The 25630-nt window shown below is 36.8% G+C and overlaps 2 protein-coding genes across 2 annotated transcripts in view; both read left to right on the top strand.

The window, feature by feature from the left end:
* Positions 1–351: 351 nt before the first annotated feature.
* On the top strand, positions 352–23388 carry ttc21a (tetratricopeptide repeat domain 21A; the record flags this gene model as incomplete). Its single annotated transcript, XM_081352801.1, has 29 exons — positions 352–378; positions 477–606; positions 1104–1214; positions 1306–1472; positions 2264–2386; positions 2465–2622; positions 2705–2789; positions 3806–3937; positions 4699–4891; positions 5263–5360; positions 5531–5725; positions 5930–6065; positions 6157–6314; positions 8602–8811; positions 9557–9795; positions 10804–10876; positions 10971–11078; positions 11157–11298; positions 11389–11489; positions 12540–12728; positions 12814–12924; positions 13491–13572; positions 13644–13794; positions 14934–15098; positions 15148–15328; positions 16407–16631; positions 17832–17952; positions 18034–18101; positions 23275–23388. 29 exons carry the CDS (start codon positions 352–354, stop codon positions 23350–23352), a joined length of 3957 nt encoding a protein of 1318 aa, XP_081208927.1. The 3' UTR covers positions 23353–23388.
* A 315-nt stretch (positions 23389–23703) lies between these two features.
* The window catches only part of cebp1 (CCAAT/enhancer binding protein (C/EBP) 1), a 6851-nt gene continuing 4924 nt past the window's right edge, over positions 23704–25630 (top strand). The window contains exons 1-2 of the mRNA XM_081352976.1: positions 23704–24006; positions 24262–24333. Coding sequence (XP_081209102.1) covers positions 23989–24006; positions 24262–24333 — 90 coding nt within the window. The 5' untranslated portion in view covers positions 23704–23988. The remainder of the gene's footprint in view (positions 24007–24261; positions 24334–25630) is intronic.

A 25630-nucleotide genomic window follows, 5' to 3' on the forward strand; every position in this document is an offset into this window, starting at 1 on the left:
AGTAGGATTCGTCCGTTCGCTTTTCTTTCTTTTTCTTTTCTTTTTACTTTTTCTATTTAACTCAAACATTAACGAGACGAAAACGGATAAGGATACAAATAAAAAAGTGAAATAAAACAACGCCATGATTTGTAAATTCGACACCGTAGTGTTATTTAAACAGACGTGAGTAATCAATCATAGAAGATCGCTAGGAATCGATAACATAGGCGGTGGTATCTGTGTTTGATTACTATTCCTGTGCAGGTGTCTAGCAACGGCAAGTTTTCCGTTATTTTAAATCACAGGTGCTGTTTGATGCCGCTAACGTTATTATAACTCGAATTAGTTTAATTATCCGGGAAAAAAAATATGTCAGAAAACGATAAAACGTGTTTGGTAAGTTTTGATTTCATATGTTCAGTCATGTCTTATCATATTTGAATGGAAACCTACATTTAGTAAACTGTTATAATGATCGATGTTTGCTTCAACAGCCGTTAATTATATATTATTTGAGGGAGAAATGCTTCAGACATGCCATAAATACAGCTGTGGAGAATTTAAAGTTGTATAATAATGATCCAGTGCTTCGTTTCTTCAAAGCTTTCGCAACTCTGATGGAAGGTAGGCTAAAGTGTGACTTTATTTATGTATTATTATAAATAAAGGTTTCAAAAGGGGAGAGATACCATTGAAGATCCGTTTTAGTTCCTCAAAAAAGTCTGAAGTTAAAATTACCATTTTTCTTAGTATGAAGAGCATTTTAAAAATCTAAAGAACCTTTTTTTCCTCGTTAAAGAACCTCCCTCTTTTGTAATGGAAGGGTTTAATGGATGTTAAAGGTTCTTCATGAAACCGTCGATAGTAGACCTTATTCACAGCAGCGCCATCTTTGCTTTCTAACGGGAATGAAAGCGAGGCTGTTGCCATACCTGTCATCATGGCGCTGCTCTGAATAAGGTTTATAAAGAACCTTTATTTTTAAGTGTTTCCATTTTCCATTTTATTTTTGTATTTATGATATTTGTTGATGATTATGAAAGTATAATGTTATATGATGGCTGATAGTGATGTTGTTGATGATGATAATGATGATGAAGGCTCATGCACATTCATTGCAGGTCACATTCAAGAGGCTTTGCGAGAGCTCGTCCAGCTGAAAGATCATCCACATCTGTCTCTGTGCTCAACAGTAGCTCTCATGTGCGCACACAAACGTTGCGAAACCATTGGTAACTCTGACCCAGCGGCTCAGGACATACACTGAACTGAATGAAACGTTGATTCAGGGATAATGTGTGTCTTTCTGTGTGTCCACATGAGATCGAGATGCTGTGAATGAGCTGAACTCCGACCTGAAGCTGTCTGGATCCACAGCCGGTGACAGAGCGCTGTATTACGCAGCGCTGCTTTACTGGATCCTCGAGCTGAACCACAAAGCCAGAACATGCGTCAAAAGGATGCTGAAGCTCAATGATACGTCACCAGAGGTTTGTGCGGCTTTCTGGCCGATCAATGAATGTTTGGACACGAGGAGTCGACACTAAAATTAGAAATGCACTGATATGAACATTTTAGCTGATACCGATAATTCTTAATATTTGAAAGCCGATAACCGATAAATTGGCCGATAAATTGGAAGCCAAATTTTTATATAATTTTTGAGAGCCTGATTACAAAAACAAGTCTCACCATTAAAAGCACACAATTATAATGTTCTCATTATAATTTTATGTAGTCGATATATCAGACTTGCATGCACTAAACTGTATTTTTCTTTTTTGAAGTGATTCCAATCATATTTCAAGCAATTAAAAACCATCATGTTGAACAGTGATCATCTGAAGTGTCTCAGCTGAAGGAAATAATACATTATTTATCGGACAAGTGTTTTTAACGGGCCGATAACAATAACATAAAAAATGAATATATATCGGCCGATACCGATATGGTGGCCGATATATCGTGCATCACTAACTTAAAGATATTAAACAGTCTACAGTATCATATTTATACCATAGACTGTGATTTATACGCAAAGGCCTTTTAAATGTCAACATGATCAAAACTTTGCTGTCGCACACTCTGCTATATGTCTAGATTTAAAGCCGTCCACCTTTAGCTTGTGGTTCACGTGTTTTTGCTGTGAAATCTTTATTGATTAAGTAAACGTTATAGATTGTTATATTGGGGATTGCGAGAGCGCAATTGGAAATATTGCATTCAAACTTGCTGGTTTGCACTAAACACAAGACCACAACTTGTTTTTCTTTATTACCAGGGGCTTATTCTCAAGGGCTGGATTGTGTTGACCTCTGACACGGAAGAGAACAGACATCAGGCTATACGTTACTTTGACAGCGGGGTTCAGGACACGGGAAATTTATTTGGACTCATGGGAAAAGTAAAACCTGTCTTTACAAGCAAACGGATGATCTATTTTGAATCTTACAGGGACTTAAACTGTTTCTTTGACGTGCAGATCGAGTTCTTCATGGCGAAGCAGAATGAGCTGAGCGCTCTTGACATTGCCAATCAGATCATAGTCTCTCATCCAGACTTCAGCCCGGCGCTCGTCGTGAAGATGAAGGTGTTCATGTCTCTGCGTGACTGGGATCAAACCGAGGACGTCGCCCGGAGGTGTGTGTTCACTGTTCCTCTGAGCTTTTATTTGAATAGGTAGTTTTAGATGATATTCAGTGACTTTGCTTGAAATGTGTAGAGTTCTGGAGAGAGACGGGCATGATCTGAAAGCTCTTCAAATGATGACTGTTATCGCTGCGGCTAAGGATGGAAATATGGAGATGGTAATTCTGTTTCTTTTAATTTATAAGTGTAATTTAAAAACTGAATTAAATCGTTTATACCACTCTATACTCATGAAAGCACTTATTTTAAAGTCCCCCTGTGGTGAAAATCAAATTTTTAAATGTTGTTTATGTGTCTATGTGGAGTTTTTAATCAGCTTTAAGACAAACCATGTGTAAATTCATAAGTCGACAGCATTGCTGAGTATTTCCTTCTTAAAACTGCAGTGAACCAAAGACAGTCTCAAAAACACGCTTTGAAATCGCTGGTGTTTCTGACGTCACAAACTACCTTGTAACCAATCAGATCAACGTGTGATCGTCAACCAGTGGATCTCTGAGCTGAGTGAGTGAGTGAGTGGAGGCGGGGCTCATTTGCATATTCATAGAACCACGCATACTAAATCAGGCAAGGGAGTCGAGTTACAGTCAAGATATTTTAAGATGTGTAGACATCTTTTTCAAGGAAAAAACTTTTAAATATGTCATTTTGGTGATTAAAGGTGAGATTAATGGTGAGACTTTAAAAAGGCATGAACTTTTTTCAAAAATGCTGTAAATCAACATGAATACAAAAATTATTTTTTTCAGTTTTCAACTAAAAACAGAAAACTTTTATGCGTTTTGGCTGTTCATTTACACTTTTTATCATCTCCGTGTAATCTACAAAAATGCAAATTTGTAACAACTGTGACGTCATGCACATGCGTGTAACGTGTTCTTTAAAAGCGTGCAGTTTCTTTTCAAAGTGACATCGCCATCTACTGGCCTGGCAGCAGAATAGAGCGTTTTTAGCCGTTTTTGCGGATCCGTGTGAACAACGGGGATCGTTTTGACAATGTCGTCGTCTATACGTGAAGGGAAACGCTTCCGTTTTTATTACACCGCTGTCGTGTAAACGTACCCTAAGAATGTGAAAACCATATGAATTTAGTTTTTTAAGCTTCCTTTTCCTTTTATCTCAGACATTCCTATTAGTCTATGACCCACAAATGTTATTCCACTGTGTATTTCAGGTGAAAGAGCGTCTTCAAGCTTTAATGAATGCAGCTGAGATCTCTGAGCCCGGTAATCCCAGCCTGCATCTGGAGATCACAGCACCCATCAGCCGACTGGTGCGAATCACTCTCAATATAATCACTAAACATGTGCGTCTGCTTATACACTGTCAGTGCTAATGTGTTAATAGACCAGGCTTGTTTATTACACTTTAGCACTGAACACACACCGTCCTCACAGGGGTTTTTTTACATCCCCAAGTGTCTGTTTCCATGATACTTCTTGCCCTTGGGTCGTTTCAGAGCTATTAGTTTATGATTTGGAGCTTGTTTCACTGGCTTGAGACTAATCTATCCGTCCTGATTATTTATTTATTTATTAATTATAATTTATTTATTTTTATTGTAATTATGCAAAAACAAATTGTGGCACTATATACATGTGCTAATATACAAAATAAACAGGACAAACAAACTTACAGCCAGAGTTGTAAAGTCCAGGTTCAGAAAGTAAAAGTCCTCCTCAGTATTTTGTTCCAATCACCTGGATTTGCTAATTAGCACAGTTTTCCAGCCAGGAGATTTAACTAATTAGTGAAATCAACTGGCTGAGTTCATGGGTGGAATAAACATATGACAGGACTTTTACTTTCTGACCTCTGGACTTTACACCTCTGCTTACAGCCAACAAAAGTCAATTCTGATCATTCCCACAGTGTGTGTGTATGTAAATGTGAGTGTATGTAAGTGAGGGAATGGAAGCATATGAACCAGAGAATATAAACCAGAGAGTAGCTGTAAAGTATAACAGATTTACCAATAGTAAAAACAACAATAATAATAATAATATCCGTCCTGATTATTACAGTATAGTCTCTGGAAAGCTCCATAATCGTTCTCCCCCACTGCAGTGTGGACACAACACCGAGATCCTTCAGATGTTGACTGTGTTTGTGCGTCGGGTTTCGTCACGAGCTCCAGCGGCGTCTGATGTCCTCTGTGAGCTCGGCGATCTGCTCAGTCTCCAAGACAAGAATAAAGATGCACATAAATGCTACTCTGCAGCACTGCAAACAGACCCCAAATGCACATCCGCATTAGTAGGTACAGTATCGTCACATGCAGGCAGCAACATGTACAAAACTGTAATGCAATGTCAAACTGAGCTGATGTGAACTAACAATAAACTATTTTATTTTTATTAACTGTTGACAAACTGTAGCAAATGTATTGCTCATTGTTAATGTTAACTAATGGGACCTTATTGTGTTGGCAGATTATTTTCATTATTACAGTAATAAGAAGGAGAGTTTTGTAACGTGGATTTGATGGAATATGTTTTTAATTGTCATTTAAATTAGGTTGTTAAATCTTACTAGTCCTAAAACAGGCTTCATTTAAAATCTGTTAAGTTCCTAATGTTGCTATAGTATAGACATATAAATCTATGCATTGACATATTTTTATCTTCATAGGCACGATCAGATGCCAGCTGATGAGTGATCATCTTGAAGAAGCCGCCCAACAGCTCGCGTTCTTCTGCGAAGTGCAGGAGTCTCTTGGAAACGTGGCGGTAAAAAGCTGAAAAATAACAATTTCTATAAACAGACTCTCTTCTTATTACACACGCTGAGTAGGGGCATTAGACCGTATTCAAGAAATGTTTAGATGGGTAATAATTAACCCTGATTAAGCCTTTAGTAGTGTAGTGTAACTGTGATGCACATATGTTTGATTAAACAGGAAGTTGCTCTGCTGAAGGCCATTTTGTCCAGGAAGCAGAAAGCAGACGAGGAGACGGTGATACAGTTTCTGAAAGACTCCACAGAGCTTCATCTCTCTGCTCTCCGTGGCTTAAATTATGGTGTCGAATACCTGCAGATGCTCGACCTCAATTTCCTCCTGCGAATAGTGCGCATGCACCTGGAGTCCAAGCAGGTACTTTATCCTATATCAATTCATTAGCAAAATCAAGATCATGGGTTCGATTACCAGGGAATGCAAGAACTGATAAAAATGTAATGCAGTGTAAATCCCATTAGATAAAGGAATCTGCCAGATGCATGAATGCAAATGTAAGAAAAGAGGATTTTTTACTTCTGGAATTAGTCAGTTATTTATTTTTTGTGTGTGATTTCACAGGATTTTCTCCTCATTCCTGGACAAACTCCACCATTTTGGCTCAAACACGCAAATATGATCTTAGAAACGATCGTCAAAGCCATTCCTGGCATGTCAGCGAGCTGTTATTATATGGCCTACGTCAAGTTCCTTCTAGGCAAGTGTGTCGAGATAGAGGGACATTTAAATGCGTCACCTGAGGTTATGATAAACGCTGCAGTGATAACATTCCCAGAATGCCTCTGCAGGCGATCAGAGGAAAGCCCAGCAGCTTCTGAACCTGTGCATGGAGAGCGAGCCGACCGCGCCGGAGATCCACCTTCTGCAGGCCCGACTGCACCTGAACGCTGGTGACCACGGCTCGTGTCTGAGCTGCCTGGAGGCTGGAGTCAGCATCAACTTCCAGGTGAAAGAGGAGCGTTTTGTTCAGACAAGTACATTGCTTTTTCTTGTGTGAAATGCACTGTATTTGGAGAAGCCTTTTTCCCCCTTTGTTTTTATTTTATTTGACATGGACATTACAATTACATTGGACGAACCATATACATTTGCTTGGGGGATTTAGCTCACATGCTAATTTTCAACACCTGTCCACGGGAGGCTTTTAGAAAGAAAATACAATAACAATACTGATAACAAAAGTAATAATAACAATACTAAAAAAGGATAAAGAAAATATACCATATGATTACAGATCATTCAAAATGATTTACATACATAAGTTATAAAGCAAAAGCATCATAATCAGAAAATATCTCAGTAGTGGGTTATTCATGCGAGCACTGTTGTTTTGTTTTTAGCCATTGATTAAGTCTTCTGTTAAAAGCATTGCCATCCATGCATTGCTTGTTTTTCATGACTATTATTACTATTTCTCTGACCATTAGATTTCAAATTAAAGGTTTTTTTTTCTGTTACTTTTGACTTCAATATAATGTGTCCTTGCTGCATAAAAGCTAAGACTATAGAATTACACAAGATGCGTTTCTACTATTGTTTTGAATGGGGAAAAGTGCAACAGAATAAGTCCCGCCTTCTAAATCAGAGCCAATCACCGATTGGTAAAGTGAACACAGTGCAGCTGCCGTCAGAAGCTCTGGTTCCTATCAGGGCCGTGCACAGACATTTTAAGGGGCAGTGGCCTAAACCAAAAAAGGGGCACTATTTTTGGGGGGGTTGGCACACTACAAAGTGTGCCAACAACAGAAAATGTAGTTATTTGTATTAGATCTGATCAAGAGTACAATAATTTGATTAGACAAGCAGCTAATTCTAAGAACGTGGATATGTTGTACAGGGCTGGACTGAAAAAAAAAAAATCGGCCCTGGCATTTTGGTCCAGACTGGCCCAATATATGATCATAAACTCCAATTCCTTAAAACTACTAATGCCATGTTATGAGTGAGTATAGGAACGAGTGAGAGTTAACAGATGAAATAAGTAAAAATTTGACATTTATTAACACAGCGATGAATCCTAAAACAAGCAATAAGCTGCACTGGCACATCAATACCAGTGTTTCTTACAGGATTTTTGGTAAAACTGCGGTGGGTGTACCTCGGGTCCTCTAGGGGGGTTCGGGGACATGCCCCCCCGTAAGAAAATTTTGTGCATTTTAATGTTAAATTCATCAATCTGGTGCACTTTGAGAGTTCAAAATTAAAAGCTCCAACCCATATTCAATGTGCAATTTAAACGAAAATTTCAAAACTCTTTTAGTTACAGTGTCTATTTACATTACACCTATAATAGTTATAATATTAATCACATGACAGTAATAGCCATATTTTGTAAAACAATAAAGGAAACTTTCATAATTAGTTTTGTACCAATTTTTATACTTGGGCCTTTGATCTACGTGTTTCATGGACTGGTCTGTCAGAACAAAAAAACCTAACGCTGACTTTTTCTGATGCATACACTGGCACAAACCCAGCACCGCCAATTAAGCAAAACAAAACGAATGGGCCGCCGATGTACAAATTTTATGGGCCGTGAAAAAGAAAAATAATGTATGAGTATGAGATGTATCGGCCCAAAAAGCACGTCGGCCCACCTGGAAAGTGTGCGGTATGTCCGATGGCCAGTCCAGCCCTGGTTGTACAAGTTGTTAGCACTGGTGAACTGTCGTATACTGTGAGTGATGCTGCGGAGCGAGCGGGAAAACCTGGAGCGGATTAGCAGAATCAGCGAAATGCTTTGAGCGGAGCGGTGGGGGGTGGGGAAGAGGGGCACCTCAGTCGATGAGGGCAGAGGGGCAGTGGCTCTAGCCACCGGGCCACCCCCCTGTGCACGGCCCTGGTTCCTATAGAAACAGTCATACGCACACTTCCACTGCGCATGCGCATTAGCTTGTTCCAGCCTGAAAAATGTAGTTTTCTGTCATGATTCGAACGTTTAGAAACAAAATGGATGAGACAGTTGTTGTCAGATTTCATTGGAGATTTCAAATATAAAATTCAATCATAAGCTTGGCGAACAGTTTTGGAGAATTTGATGTTTCCCCATTCAAAGAGATAGGAGCTGCACTTGCATGCCCGAGCGCGTTTCAAAGATGGCCGCCTAGCGAAATCTCGTGTCTTAAAGGGTTTTAGATAAAAGTATGAATTTCTTTATGAACGGTAGTGTAACTGGACCTCAGGTATTTGTGTGTTTATATCTTGAGCTCATGTCTGTGATTTGTCTTTTACAGGTTCGAGATCGAGTCCAGTTCAATCTGCTCAAATCTCGTGCTCTGCTGAGGTCTGGAGACCTGAAGAACGCTATTCAGTGCCTGAACATCACAATGAACATGGCAGGGGTCCGCAGGCCCTCAGAGGGCCCGCAGTCTTCAGTCTCCAGCAGTGAGCGGGTGTCTGTGTACCTGGAGCTCACAGAGGCCCTGAGACTCAACGGACAACAGGTCCAGTCTGCACTTTCACCAAAGGCAGTGTTGGGAGTTACTCATTACAAGTAGCTTGAGTTATGCAATCAGATTACTTTTTCAAGTAACTAGTAAAGTAACGCATTTTAAAATTTACAACAAAATATCTGAGTTACTTTTTCAAATAAGTAACGCAGTTTACATTGTTTTCCCATTTATTGACTGACAGCTCTCTTGTCCTCATATTGAGAAAAATCAAAGTGCAGAGGCATTGTGTGTGAACATGATGGTTATTGTAGCTCTAGACTAAATATGAGCATTTACTCATCTCACTTGCACAAAAAAAGATTCAATATTCCTCAAAATTAATAAAATCTGTGAAATGCAGAATCAGAATACTATGCAAACCTCCAATAACTAATTATGTTAAATAAAACATACATTTTTATGCATTTAATCTCAGTTTATTGACCAATATACTTGCTTCTGACCTTTGTTGATTCAGTTACATCATAAGCAAAACATTTTTTGTTTTTATTGGTAGAGAAGTGTTAAACTTTTTTCTCCTGCATCCGATTCTTTCGTTATCCAGAATGGCAGCACAGCTGCTAGTTGCTTTTTAAGGGAGTAACATAATATTGTAATGCATTACCTTTACAAAGTAACTTTCCCCAACACTGACTAAAGGAATACACAAAAATGAGTAAATAAACATTTGAACCAACCAGCCCCTTCTGATCTCTCTTGTGTCTTAAGAATGCTGTGAAACGTTCTCTTCCCTCAGCACGAGGCCACTAAAGTTCTGCAAGACGCCATTCTGCTCTTCAAAGGGACACCAGAGGAGACGCGTGTCATGCTGGCTAATGTGGATCTGGCTTTGGGGAGAGATGATGTGGACGCCGCTGTGGCCATCCTGCAAAACATTCTGCCTACTGAACCGACCTACATCCAAGCCCGCGAGAAGATGGCTCGCATTTACCTGGAGAGGAAAAGAAACAAGAAGCTTTACATTGCATGTTACAGGTGAGAACTCTACGTACATCGTTTATGAGTGACAGGTCATGTCCACGTCATTTTCTCAAAATTGTAAGAGAAAATTTTAAAATAGAATATAGAAAAAATAAGGGCTTGACATTAACACTCGCCAACCCGCCAGATGCGGGTGGATGCTGCTTATTGCGCATAAACAGTCAAATACACACAAAATAATGTCAAAATGCCAGTCTTGGCGAGTATTCATGTAAACACAGTCAGTTATGTTTTACGTAAACGTAATTAGTTGAGAAATAAAACACATGTATTACAGTATATTGGATCTGTGTGTCACGTCTTAAAGTGACAGCAGCCTAATTAACCCGATGCCAAATTATGAGAAGATAATATTAAAAATAATATTAAAAACATCTATATGACAGTTTTTCCCCATGTTATTAAAGTGAAAATGCTGAGTGGCTAGTAACTTTGGAAAACCACTAGCCACAGTGTCAGATCCTGTATTATATATATATATATATATATATATATATATATATATATATATATATATATATATATATATATATAATTATTTTTATGATAATAAGATATTGTAAAGGTGATATTTCTTTTTCTGCTGTAAATGAATAATATGAAATATTTACTTTACTTTTATTTTTTGGTTTTATGCTGATTATGTCATTTTTACTGTTTAATTAAAAATATCTTAACAAAAATATTTTTTTATTCACAAAAGTGTTAGTGCATTTAGAGGAAAAAAATATCTATTCAAATCTAATGAGAATCACTATTGAGGATAATTTATAAAAATATTCAGAAATTTGAATTTGGGGTAAAATAAACATAATTATGAAAATAATGTCACAATGTAAAAAAAAAAAAATCATATTTCTCTTAACTATTTCTTTTGAAATTATGGGTGACACGAGTTTCACACTAAAGCTGTAAGAAAACTTCTTTAGTATCTTTAAAAAAGTATGTTTTTGCTAAAGCATGTGGAAGTTTACTTGCCATCTTAAGCTAAAAATGTTTCAGAGAAATCAGTGAGCAGCTTCCAGGACCTCATACGAGCATCTTGCTGGCTGATGCCTTCATGAACATTCACCAGGTATATATTTCATGTTCTGGTTTTTCATTTGGCTTCTCAGTACTGAACATCTCACAAAATATTTATGAACTATAAAAATATCTTGTTCTTAAAGCCAGAGGAAGCGGTCAAGATCTACCAAGACGTAGAGAAGATTGCTCCTGAAGACACATTAGCCAAGAAAATAGGCCAGGCTTTAGTGAAGGCTCATGAATATCACAAGGCAAGTGGCTTCTACAGGTTTACAGAGGACATTTACTCTGATAACAGTTAAAGGAAGGGTTTGTTTCTCATGTTTCAGGCGGTGAGCTACTATGAGACGGCTCTGAAGACCGATGCACTGGACTGTTGTTTGAGTATTGAGCTGTCCGAACTGCTTCTTAAACTCAAACGATTGGAGGAAGCTCAGCAGGTCCTGGAGAAGGCCTTGGAACATCAACCTAGTAATTACATCTCAAATAAACATGGCTGAATGCCTCGAGAAACAGGTATTATTGTTCTCAGATTGATTTTTTTACTCTCTGCTTTTGCAGATACTGCATTGACTACAATGATGAATGATGTAAAAGTCTTACGAGTGTTAGTAAAAGTGCAACGCGCCAAGAACGAGTCCGCTCTGGACGTCGTGCAAAAGGTTTGTGAGTATTTTCAAAGTTGTATCCAACGGTTGGTGCCCTTATGTTTATTTACAAGTTTTCGGGGTCTGCTAGAATACACATTGTGCATTGCTGCTACAACCCTGTGCCTGAAACGCTCTAAGTTCCTGCTTTGCCTTTCTGAAAAGCCCAGTCTGTTCTGATTGGTAAGCTGGTGCAGTCTGTTTTTGATTGTTCAGCGGCAGCAAAATAAAAACGTGCAAGCAGCCAGTAGGCGGGCATTATGCAAATGTGTAGCATGGTGACGCAGCTAAATCGTAGGCTATGTTTGAAATCCTATATAGTTCACTTGAGGGAGTGAATGAAATCGTTTGTTCTTATTGTTTAATAATTATTTGAAACTTAGCAAACTGGAAGTTCCAGTTGTAAGAAGAAAAGATTTATCTTGAACTCTGTCATGAAAATGTATGTATAAACCATAATTAGACAATTAAATAATCAATTAAACGTTGATTTAGGCGTGCACGCCATCTTCTGGTCAGACACAGGAATTCATTCGGCACGCGACTCTCACAGTGCATTATGGGTATTCCCTAGCCGCTGAGCGTACATCGGTTGTGCACTTGTTATTGCGGTGCATTATGGGATTGAATGAGTGCACTCGTTAACGTCCACTATGGTTTCAGACACCACTACAAATGGATGTTCCCTCAAATAGTGCCTTATTTAACGGTATAAGAGGCGATTTTGGACACAGCCATAGAAATAACGTCAGTAACGGACTACAAACGTTTTCAGGCAAGTGTTTTCTGTCGGAGCGATTCTTTTCCTCTTTAAAACGGTGTTGATACGCGAGCGGCACGATACGACGCGACAAAAGCAGATATAACCCATTATAATCAGAGAAGCTGTCTACAGCGGCGCACCAATTCCTGAGAATAAACTGATGCCCTGTTCAGTTTCTGATGTACTTGAAGCAAACGTGCTACTTCTGACATGAAGAACAAATGGATTGCAACGTGTTAGCATTGTTGAGGCAGGTTTTTTATGTGCAAACAAATATAAGTGTCTTTTTGCTCTTCTGTTAGGCACATGATATCCAGCAAAAAGTTGTTTGCCGTGTTACAAATGAGCATCCAGCAGAATTAGAGGAAGAGAGGAAGTTGTTATCGTCCATCTGTTGTGACTGGGCTCATGAGTTTACCCTCAGACACGACCTGGAAATGGCCAAACAACACTATACAGACGCTTTAAATCACAGCCCGGACAATGAAGAGGTCAGTCAGTGAATGTAGCCGTGAGATTTGGAGGGAATGTTTTATTATGTCACATTTTGTCATGCTTGATTTTGTCCGCCTGCAGATCATCTTTCATCTCGCTCAGTTACACTATGATCATCAGAAACTGGACTATAGTGAGGAACTGTGCATGAAGATCCTGCAGCTCAACCACAACCACACCGCTGCCTCAATGGTATATTTAATTTATCCATTAAATCTCAAAAAACAAATGTATTTATTTTATTCAGACACCTTCAACATTTCTCACATTATCACAGTTTATTCGCTATAGTTTAGAAAATGGTAATAAAATATGAGCAGAACTGAGTTGATATTTGACTGGTTTTGTCCGTCCTTCTGTTAGACTGTCTCACACATGAATTATGTTGAATATCTGTCAGCTGTTAAATTTAACTACACAATTAGATAATACCAGTTTAGCTCAACCAATCACCAAGCAATGCTTCATTGTGTTCAGTCTGTGTGTAAAAAGAGCATTAGCAATTAAAGAAAAAACATTTCAGCAGAACATGATCAGCTCAAAGTGTTGGAATAATTTTTGGTCCCACATTTGTGTACATTTTACTTGTATGAAGGATTTTTGGGTATAATATGTCACAGTTTACTTTATTTTGTTCTCCTCACTTAAATCAATCAACTATAGTGTCCTGCACACACTAGTAAAAAAATATCTAAAAAATGATATCTGGTGTCTGAATAATTTCTGGTTTGACTGTGTGTCTGTGTGTTTATCCTCAGCTGTTGGCTGATACATTATTTTGGAAGGACCAAAAAGAGGAAGCAGTCAAGATGTATGCTTGTATAATGGAGCGAAACCCAGGTGTGTTTCTGACATGACTCAAACATAAATATTACATTCAAATATTTCATGCCTGTTTCCAATTACGGTAGACAACTTTCATGCCATGGCCAAGTTTCTACACGTTCTGCGCAGGATGGGGAAACTAGACGACGTCCAGTCTGTTTTTAAGGCGTGTGAAAAGTTCTGTCTGCTGTCGGTCAGGGAACCGGGCTTTAATTACTGCAAGGGGTTTTACTTCTGGTCAGTGCACAATAGTCTATTGAAAAGATTAAGGATGGTAGAGAAGTTTGTTTCTCATGAAGTTTAACCATTCACCTCAAACTAAGAAAAAAACATTTCAAAATAAAAATTAAGCTGAAAATATTTTTTAAGGATCATTACCATTTTTTTCAGTAATTCTTTTTTTAATTACAAAAAAATTGCACAAAAAATTGAATTTCGAATTAAAACTTCAAACATAATTCAAAACATAATATACAATATATATATATATATTCATATTCATATTCATATTCGTTCATTCCTACCATTACATTTATAGATAAAATGACTTAATATGATTTATATCTTTGTTTTTGTCACAGTCTATTAATTTTTTAGAAAACTGAATTTGTTTGTGAGTCATTTGTCAAAGTTCATGAAAATAAAATATAAAATATCTTAATGGTAATAAAAAAAAATTGTGCTATATCATTTAATATCTATATATTTTTATTTGATTTATAGGTCAAATATGACTTTTACATTCTGAGAATTTTTAGAAAGAGTCAATGTACCCTGTTTGTGTATCAAGTTCATAAAAATATAATAAAATTCTCCTAATTTTTTTTATCCTTGTGCTATATCATTATTTATAGTAGAACATGACATACATTTCACTGATTTTGTGAGATTCATCCGAACATCCTTTGAATTTTTTTAGAAAGAGAAAATGTAATTTGCTAAAGTTCATGTTCATGTAAAGTTCATTGCCTGTGCTTTCATTTATTATTATTTCTAAATGTGTCCTCAAAGTATTCTTAAGCCCGGTTCACACCAAGGACGATAACTATAAAGAGAACAATAAAGATATAGATCTAAAAATCTTTCTCAGTAATAAAGAATAGCAGAGTTCACACCACAGCTACAACAATAACGGCACAGACGTTATGGATATCGTTGGAATCACTTTCAGAACGATTTTTGTTGTTGTTGTAGCTGATGAACAATAAAAACATTGACAGCCAATCAGAAGCATGCGCTTAGAATAAACAGAACGATATCGTCCGCTGGTGTGTAGGCTATGCTAATATAGTTATCGTTCTAGATGTGAACGGGCCTTTATTCTCAGTGGTCTTTATGAGAGAGTGATTGGCTGTTGGTGTGATGGTTGACCTCAGGCACACCTACCATGTGACCGAGGCCCTGACGCACCTGAACCGGGCCCGAGGAGACGCGGACTGGGGAGTACCAGCCGTAGAACTGATGGTCCAGATCTGTCTGAACCCTGACAGGGATGTTTTCGATGAAGGACCAAAGCACTTGAGGTCAGAAGAACCGATGAAGTCTGTGTTTTCAGATGTTCAGATGATTTCATGTCTGTTTCTCCTGCAGCGTGTCAGAGAATGAGAAGAGACTGAGCACAGCTCAAAATCTGCTGTCGATGTTTCGCCCGCGCTGTAAATCTGAGCAGGACAAACTCCGGCTGCTGTCCAACCTCTGTCGGATCTACAGTAAAGAGGACAGACATGTGGAGAGAGCCGTGCTGGAGCTCACAGACACGCTGACCAGCAACGTAAGACGCTAAAGTCACTGCTAGGTCTCTTAAAGTTATATATCAGGCTGGTTTCACACAAGACAACTCTTTCATTTAGGCTTTAACATTTGGAGACTAAAACACTGACATTGATGTGTGTTGTTTTTCTTTTCAGGAAGGGACTAATCATGATCTTTATGCATATTATATTTATGGATGTATTTTGTACATTGATCGATGTTGCAGATTACTTTAACCTTCTTCTTGAGACGTCTTAAAATGTGATTATCTTTAAAGTCTCATGATCCTGAAATATTCCTATACATCATTGACCTCTTACAGGATTATTATAGTTAACTAAAACTAAAACGGTATCACTTTAGTTTAAGGTCCAATTCTCACTATTAACTTGATTATCAGCATGCATATTACAATGAAATATGAAAAAAGTTATTGCCAAAGCAACATTTCTCAATATCATTTAACTAAAACTGAAGCTCAAATAAAAATGAATAAAAAAACTATAAAATGTAAAAAAAAAACAGTAACTTATAAAAATGATAAAAACAAAAAATTCAAAACAATTGAACTAAAATTAAGATGAAAACAGGAAAAAAATATATATATATTTATGTAAAATATACACTCACTCACTTACTCAGACACTCTCTCACTTACTCATACACTCTCTCTCTCACAACCACACACACAGACACACCCACACACACACACACACACACTCATTCTTGTACATCTATCTTTATGAGGACATTCATTGACACAATGCAATCTCTAGCCGCTTACCCTAACCTAACCCATCACAACTAAGTGCCTAACCCGACCTCTGACCCTAAACCGACCCTTAACCTCATTATAACCTTATCCCTAAAACCAAGTTTTGACCCTCAAACAGCCTTTAAAGGCTCTCAGAAACTGAGGACCATCCAACATGTCCTCACTTTACTCTCTCTGTCCTCACTCCACTGGTCTAAAACTCAAACTGGTCCTCACAAAGATAGTTGTACTAGTACACACACACACACATTTACGGCATGTTGCACTTCCATTACTTCTGTTTTAATGTGTGTTCTGAATGAAATGCTCTCCTGATCTGCAGCTGATGTTAGAGGCATCTTTGCTCGCGATGGCTCAAGCTTTCCTTCAGCTGAAACAGATTCCCAGAGCCAGAAACTTCCTCAAACGCCTCACCCGGATGGACTGGACCGATGCAAACGCTGATCACTTAGAGAACGCCTGCCTGCTCTTGGCTGACATGTACATAAAGATGGGAAAATACAATCACGTGGACAAACTGCTGGACAGCTGCATACGACATAATAAGGTGTGTGTTTGCTCATGTTAGATTGTACCTTCTTTGTTTGAATCTTAAAAATTCACACAAAATGTTAATGTCAACTTCAGTTTTGAAATTTACACAGACATTTGTCCATACTAATGTTTTAGATCTGCAATTTCTAAAAACATTTTTGTGTTTATTACGCCTGAGAATACAAGTAAATATGTAAGTAAGCTTTATTTATAAAGCACCTTTTTTAAAACTGTTTACAAAAGCTTTACTGAAGAGAAATACATGTGTGCATTCACAGAAAAGAAAAACATGCATAATAGAAATAAGATAATAAAATAAAATAAATCAAGGCCCTAGTGAACAAATGTGTTTTGAGATACTTTTTAAAAATGCATAGTTAGTCAATATAATTAATAGTAAATAAGGAATATTAATATAGTAAATAAAATTGAAGTAAATGTAAGATAATATATACAATAAATATGAAGTAAATAAATACATATAGTAAAAAAGAAATTTATATAATTAAAAGTAAATTATTAGTAGTAAATGGTACTTTTTAAAAATGCATAGTCAGTCAATATTAATTATATTGACTAACTATGCATTTTAGTAAATAAGGAATATTAACATAGTAAATAAATGTAATATTATATAACATGAATATATATATATATATATATATATATATACAATATATATGAAGTAAATAAATATAGTAAAAAAGAAAAATATAATTAAAAGTAAATAATTAGTAGTAAATGGTAAATATTAGTAGTTATATATTATAAGTTTATATAATAATAAGATGATAATTTTACAGAGAAATAATTGAATTGAGTTATTTAGCTATATTATATAAATAAAAGTTAATAATAATAATAATAATAATAATAATAATAACTTGTAATAAATAAAAATAATAATAAAATAGTTTATAATAAAAAATATATATATTTAAATAATAATAATTTTGGAGAAATTATTTGTGTTGCTTATTTTATGTGTGCAGGAAAATATTTGAGGTACTGAAATAATTGTAACCCTCTAAGAATTATCATAGAGAAATGTTATTGTTTGGACAGCAAATATACATCAAGATGTAAAGAATGTAGAATGTGCTTATAAAACTGGGGGGGGGGGGTAAAGAAAAAAAGAAGTCAGTCTAAAATAAAAAACAATTTTGAGCTAGTAATTCTTTTCTCAGCTTAAAATAACACATTTTTCACCCAGTCGTGTTGTAAAGCGTACGAGTATCTTGGTGTGATGATGGAGAACGAGCAGAGATACAGAGATGCAGCGCTGCAATATGAACTGGCCTGGAAGTACAGCAACAGAGTCGATCCTGCAGTCGGTGGGACTTTATTATTCCTGTGAAAGTAAGAGCATGAACATCATAATCTGCCTTTACAACTGTTGCACTTCTCATCCGCAGGATTCCGTCTGGCCTTCAACTGTCTGAAGTGCAGGGATTACACGCGGGCTGTTGATGTGTGTCGGCAGGTCTGTAAACCTCACAATTTACAGCCACAGAATGAAACATTTTAAAAGATAATTGCAATTTTTTATCTCACAATTGCAAATTTATATCTCACAATTCTGACTTTATTTCTCACAATTGAGACTTAATATTACATAATCCTGACTTTATATCATGCAGTTCTGACTTTATATCACACAATTGCAACTTTATATTACACAATTCTGACTTTATATCACACAATTCTGACTTTATATCACACAATTCTGACTTTATATCACACAATTGCAACTTTATATCACACTCACACAATTGCAACTTTATATCACACAATTGCAACTATATCTCACAATTGCAACTTTATATCACACAATTGCAACTTTATATCACACAATTCTGACTTTATATCACACAATTCCCTATTATCTCTAGCCTTGGCTACCGTATATAGACCGCCTGGGCCTTACGCTGATTTCCTAAAAGAGTTTGCAGATTTTCTCTCAGACCTATTAGTTAACTTCGATAAAGCATTAATTGTTGGAGACTTTAATATCCATGTAGATAATCAAAATGATGCGTTAGGGGCTGCGTTTACAGATTTATTAAACTCCTTTGGGGTCAAGCAAAACATTACCGGACCGACTCATCGATTTAATCATACACTCGATTTAATTATATCACATGGAACCGATCCAACCGATATAGATATCATTCCACAAAGTGACGATGTCACTGACCATTACATGGTAACTTGCATATTACGTACTCCTGTAATATATCATGCTGCGCCGCGTTATCGATTAGGCAGAACAATCCTTCCATCCACCATAGATAATTTTTCAAACAGCTTATCGGATCTGTCTCAGCTGCTCAGTGAACCCAAACAAACAGATGAACTTGAGGAATTAACTAGCACTATGAGCACCATTCTCTCTGGATCATTGGATATTGTTGCGCCCATTAGATTAAAAAAGGTCAGAGAGAAAAGTAAAGCACCATGGTACAACAGTACTACGCGTGTTCTAAAGAGAGAAACCCGTAATTTAGAGCGTAAATGGAAACAAACCAACTTAGAGGTCTTTAGAATCGCATGGGAAGACAGTATGTCACGTTATAAAAAGGCCCTAAAAGCGGCCAGGGCTGAGCATCTACGCAAACTAATAGAAAACAACCATAACAATCCTAAGTTCTTATTTAACACCGTGGCGAGACTAACAAATAAACAGATGTCTCCTGAACAAAGTATTCCATTACAGTTTAGTAGTAATGATTTCATGAAGTTCTTCACTGAGAAAATAGAAAACATCAGAACCACAATTGTAAACGTTCAATCCTCAATCGCGCCTTATAATTCAGCCTCAATTATCACGCCGCAAGAACAATTACAGTGCTTTACAACTATAGAACAAAAAGAGTTAAATAAATGTATCATTTCCTCTAAAACAACAACATGTTTATTAGATCCCATACCAACTAAACTATTGAAAGAAGTGTTACCTGTAGTGGAAGAGCCTCTCCTCAATATTATTAACTCGTCTTTATCTTTAGGTCATGTTCCAAAAACATTTAAACTGGCAGTTATAAAACCTCTCATTAAGAAACCACAATTAGATCCGAATAATCTAGTAAATTATAGACCCATTTCAAATCTACCTTTTATGTCTAAAATACTAGAAAAAGTTGTGTCCGCTCAACTGGGCTCTTTCTTACAAGAAAATGACACCTATGAAAAGTTTCAGTCTGGGTTCAGGCCGCATCATAGCACTGAAACTGCGCTCGTTAAAATCACAAATGATTTACTTTTAGCTTCTGACCAAGGCTGTATCTCAATATTAGTTTTACTTGATCTTAGTGCTGCGTTCGATACTATAGATCATACAATACTCTTAGATCGACTACAAAATTATACTGGTGTTCAAGGACAAGCATTAAGCTGGTTTAGATCGTATTTATCTGACCGCTACCATTTTGTTTATTTAAATGGAGAAAAATCTATCATAACTCCAGTAAACTATGGAGTGCCGCAGGGATCTGTGTTAGGCCCTCTATTATTCTCAATATATATGCTACCACTTGGAAATATTATAAGGAAACATGGAATTAGTTTCCATTGTTATGCTGATGACACTCAAATCTATATTTCATCACGGCCAGATGAAAACGCTAAATTATCCAAATTGACAGAGTGTGTTAAAGATATAAAAGATTGGATGACGCATAATTTTCTTTTATTAAATCCAGACAAGACAGAGGTACTACTTATCGGTTCAAAAAACCACCCACAAAACCTCTCACAATACAACTTTAACATAGTAGGATGTCCTGTTACTTCATCCTCTACAGTAAAAGACCTGGGTGTTATATTAGACTGCAACCTGTCTTTTGAAAATCAAGAACAGCCTTTTTCCACCTTAGAAACATTGCTAAGCTACGTAATATGCTATCAGTTTCTGACGCAGAAAAGTTAGTTCATGCATTCATGACCTCGAGACTAGATTACTGTAATGCGTTATTAGCCGGTTGTCCTGCATCCTTAATAAACAAGCTACAGTTAGTCCAAAATGCCGCCGCTAGAGTTCTAACTAGATCAAGAAAATATGATCATATAACACCGATTCTATCATCCCTACATTGGTTACCTATAAAGTCCCGTATTAATTACAAGGTATTGCTACTGACTTATAAAGCCCTAAACGGCTTAGCTCCAGTCTATTTAACCGATCTTCTATCGCCCTATAATCCACCGCGCTCTTTAAGGTCACTAAATTCGAGGCTTTTGGTCATACCTAGGATATCCAGATCCACCAAAGGAGGGAGAGCATTTTCACATTTAGCACCAAAACTCTGGAATAGTCTTCCGGATACTGGTCGTTGCTCAGACTCGCTCTCCCAGTTTAAAACTAGATTAAAGACGCATCTCTTCAGCCAGGCATTCATATAATACTTTTAATCCTACAGTTAAATCCGACCTCTAGTTCATAAACGCCAGAGGAGAACTGGCCCCCGACTGAGCCCGGGTTCTCCCAAGGTTTTTTTTTTCTCCATTAGGTCACCTGATGGAGTTTTTCGGTTCCTTGCCACTGTTGCCTTTGGCTTGCTCAGTTGGGGATATTTGGGGATATTTAATTAAATTAATCAATCAACGATACTATTGATCAGCATTACCGAACGTAGACGTTCCACTAGAAACAAACATTGATGTATTGTTCTAATTTATTACTGTGAAGCTGCTTTGATACAACCTGTGTTGTGAAAAGCGCTATATAAATAAACTTGACTTGACTTGACTTGACAATTGCAACTGTATATCACACAATTGCAACTGTATATCACACAATTGCAACTTTATACTACACAATTGCAACTATATCTCACAATTGCAACTTTATATCACACAATTGCAACTTTATATCACACAATTCTGACTTTATATCACACAATTCTGACTTTATATCACACAATTGCAACTTTATATCACACAATTCTGACTTTATCCCCGTAATATCCTTTATCCTCCTAATAATCCCCGTACATTGAATTGGCTCTATCACTCTCTCTCCTCTCTCCGCCTATAGCTGGTGTGTGGTGAGCGCACTGGCGCCGTTGTACTGTGGCTGCCGTCGCATCATCCAAGTGGATGCTGCACACTGGTGGTGGTTGAGGAGAGACCCCTGATATGATTGTAAAGCGCTTTGGGTGTACAGTAGTACATATGAAAGCGCTATATAAATGCCCGATTCTATTCTATTCTATTCTTCTTTATATCACACAATTCTGACTTTATATCACACAATTCTGACTTTATATCACACAATTGCAACTGTATATCACACAATTCTGACTTTATATCACACAATTCTGACTTTATATCACACAATTCTGACTTTATATCACACAATTCTGACTTTATATCACACAATTGCAACTGTATATCACACAATTGCAACCTTATATCACACAATTCTGACTTTATATCACACAATTGCAACTTTATATCACACAATTGCAACCTTATATCACACAATTCTGACTTTATATCACATAATTCTGACTTTATATCACACAATTTTGACTTTATATCACACTATTGCAACTTTATATCTCACAATTGCAACTTTATATCACACATTCCTGACTTTATATCACAGAATTGCAACTTTATATCACACAATTGCAAGTTTATATCTCACAATTCTGACTTTATATCACACAATTTTGACTTTATATCACACAATTGCAAGTTTATATCTCACAATTCTGACTTTATATCACACAATTTTGACTTTATATCACACTATTGCAACTTTATATCTCACAATTGCGACTTTATATCACACAATTGCAACTTTATATCACACAATTCTGACTTAATATCACACAATTTTGACTTTATATCACACAATTGCAAGTTTATATCTCACAATTCTGACTTTATATCACACAATTTTGACTTTATATCACACAATTGCAAGTTTATATCTCACAATTCTGACTTTATATCACACAATTTTGACTTTATATCACACTATTGCAACTTTATATCTCACAATTGCGACTTTATATCACACAATTGCAACTTTATATCACACAATTCTGACTTAATATCACACAATTGCAACTTTATATCACACAATTCTGACTTTATATCACACAATTGCAACTTTATATCACACAATTCTGACTTTATATCACACAATTTTGACTTTATATCACACTATTGCAACTTTATATCTCACAATTGCGACTTTATATCACACAATTGCAACTTTATATCACACAATTCTGACTTAATATCACACAATTTTGACTTTATATCACACAATTGCAAGTTTATATCTCACAATTCTGACTTTATATCACACAATTTTGACTTTATATCACACAATTGCAAGTTTATATCTCACAATTCTGACTTTATATCACACAATTTTGACTTTATATCACACTATTGCAACTTTATATCTCACAATTCTGACTTTATATCACACAATTCTGACTTTATATCACACAATTGCAACTTTATATCACACAATTCTGACTTTATATCACAATTCTGACTTTATATCACACAATTCTGACTTTATATCAAACAATTCTGAGATATAAAGTCACAATTACCTTTTTTATTTTTCATTCAGTGGTGGAAACAAGCTTCCACAGAAAGTGTCTGATGTCATCAGTGTTTGTTCTGTGCAGGTTCTGCATCAGCGCCCAGATTACCCACAAATCCACAGTGAGGTTCTGACCCGAGCTCAGCTCTCGCTTCGGCTGTGATGTCATTTCCCCTGTGAAACACTGACATTGAGAGATGTTAGTTAGAGAGATAATATACAAGTTCAAGTGTTTATTAGTTTTAAAGGTTTCATGTTTATGTGCCATAGGAAATGCTTGCGATTAGAACATTAGGTAATTTGTAATATCCAGTTCACTGATAAATGTCACTCCCAAAATTCCTGAAGCACAAAATCTGATGTTTTGTGAACTGCAAATTTGTGTGGATGCAAACAAAATATTATTTGTATGTATGTGTATATGTGCGTGAATGTATTTATGTATGTGTGTGTGTGTGTGTGTGTGTGTGTTTATGCATGTATGAATGTGTATGTTTTGTGTGTCTGTGTGTATGAATGTGTTGATGTATGTGTGTGTATGTGTTTGTGTGTGTATGTGTTTATGTATGTATGAATGTGTATGTATCTGTTTTATGTGTCTGTGTGTATGTGTGTGTTTATGTGTGTGTATGTGTTTATGTATGTGTGTGTGTGTGTGTGTGTGTGTGTATGGATGTACATTTATAAACCTTTAAACTGTACTAGAAAGCCCTTCTCATTTACAGCAGTGACAAAATAAAATGAGAGTTTATGAAGATCTGAAACAGCATATCAGTGTTTTGACCCCACTTGTATTTTCATGGACACAGAGCTACAGGTGAGTGTTCCTGTTTTGTCTTTATAATACATTATGTTGATGTTGTTGAGTTAATATTTAAAGGTGAATTTTCATTTTACTACATTCTCCATTCAGCATCAACTAATTTAACATACTTTAAAAAGACGGTAGAAAATGACACTCTCCATTAAATTAATGTTTTAAATTGTAAAACGGTTATCACTATAGATGGCTAAAAGTGACCAAGTGTATTTTGTATCCCTGTATGCTTATTTGTGTCTTCATTGAGTGCAGTTCCTCAGTCATCCTGCAGGAGGCGCCTGTGAGTTCATGAACAATGGAGCTGATTGGCCAATCCACTATGAGGTATTTTTATGTAATTTGACATGTACTTCTGCAACAATATAGACATAGAAGTAATAATATGAAGTAATTTACGACTTTTTAGAAGAAAAAGGTTCCACCTTCTTTTAGGCCATAACAGAATATTTAAAATCCAGCGTTTTTAAAAGTCTAATTCAAGTCAAGTCACCTTTATTTATATAGCACTTTTTACAATACAGATTGTATCATAGCAGCTTCACATTGATAACATGAAAATAATACAACAAAGTTTGTTTCTAGAAGAAAATTGCTTCATCGTCCACCTTAAGTAAGGCAGATCCATAATATTGTTGAATATTAAATGTCCAAAACTAAGCAAACCAAAAGCCAAGGCAACCAAAACTCCATCAGTGACAGAATGGAGAAAAAACCTTGGGAGAACCCAGACTCAGTCGCTCAGTTCTCCTCTGGCCGACGAGCGAACAGTGTATGATTATGATCCAGGCAGCGTCAGAGGTCAGAGGTCAGATTGGTCATGTCGATGAGGCCTTCACAGGGCTCATGAGGCTGGCACTTCAGGATGCGTCATGGTTAGGTCAAGGTGCAGGTCCACCATCTGATCTGGATCCGGCCGGGATCCGGCTGACTTCAGTAAACAGGGAGGGACTGGTTGACACTTCAGGACTGCATTGTCGTCGTGTCCAGGCGCTGGTCCTTCATCAGATCTGGATACGGCCTGGATCCGGCGGACTGCGGTAAACCTCGGATAAACAGAGAGACTAATATTAGCATAGACGCCATTCTTCTTATGATGTAACGAGTACGGGAAGTGTTCCCGGTTCCGGCTGGCCTAAACTATGCAGCCTAACATTGAATTATAGAAGTCTATAATGTATTATGTGAATGCTAGGTCAAAGAGATGTGTTTTTAATCTGGCTTTGAACTGACAGAGTGTGTCTGCTTCCCGGACAATGGTAGGAAGACTGTTCCAGAGTTTTGGTGCTAAATAGGAGAAGGATCTACCGCCAGCAGTCGATTTACATATTCTAGGTATTAGGAACTGGCCGGAATTTTGATCGCAATAGACGTGAAGGACTATAATGTGTTAAGAGCTCGATTTAGTGCTTTGTAAGTAATCAGCAATATTTTAAAATGTATACAATGTTTAATAGGGAGCCAGTACAGTTTTGACAGAATCGGACTAATATGGTCATACTTCCTGGTTCTGGTAAGAACTCGAGCTGCTGCGTTTTGGACCAGCTGTAGATTGTTTATTAAGCGTGCAGGGCAACCACCCAGTAGAGCATTACAGTAATATAGCCTTGAGCTCATGAACGCA

Source organism: Scardinius erythrophthalmus, assembly GCF_964197995.2.
Source record: "Scardinius erythrophthalmus genome assembly, chromosome: 22".
Taxonomy (NCBI): Eukaryota; Metazoa; Chordata; class Actinopteri; order Cypriniformes; family Leuciscidae; genus Scardinius; species Scardinius erythrophthalmus.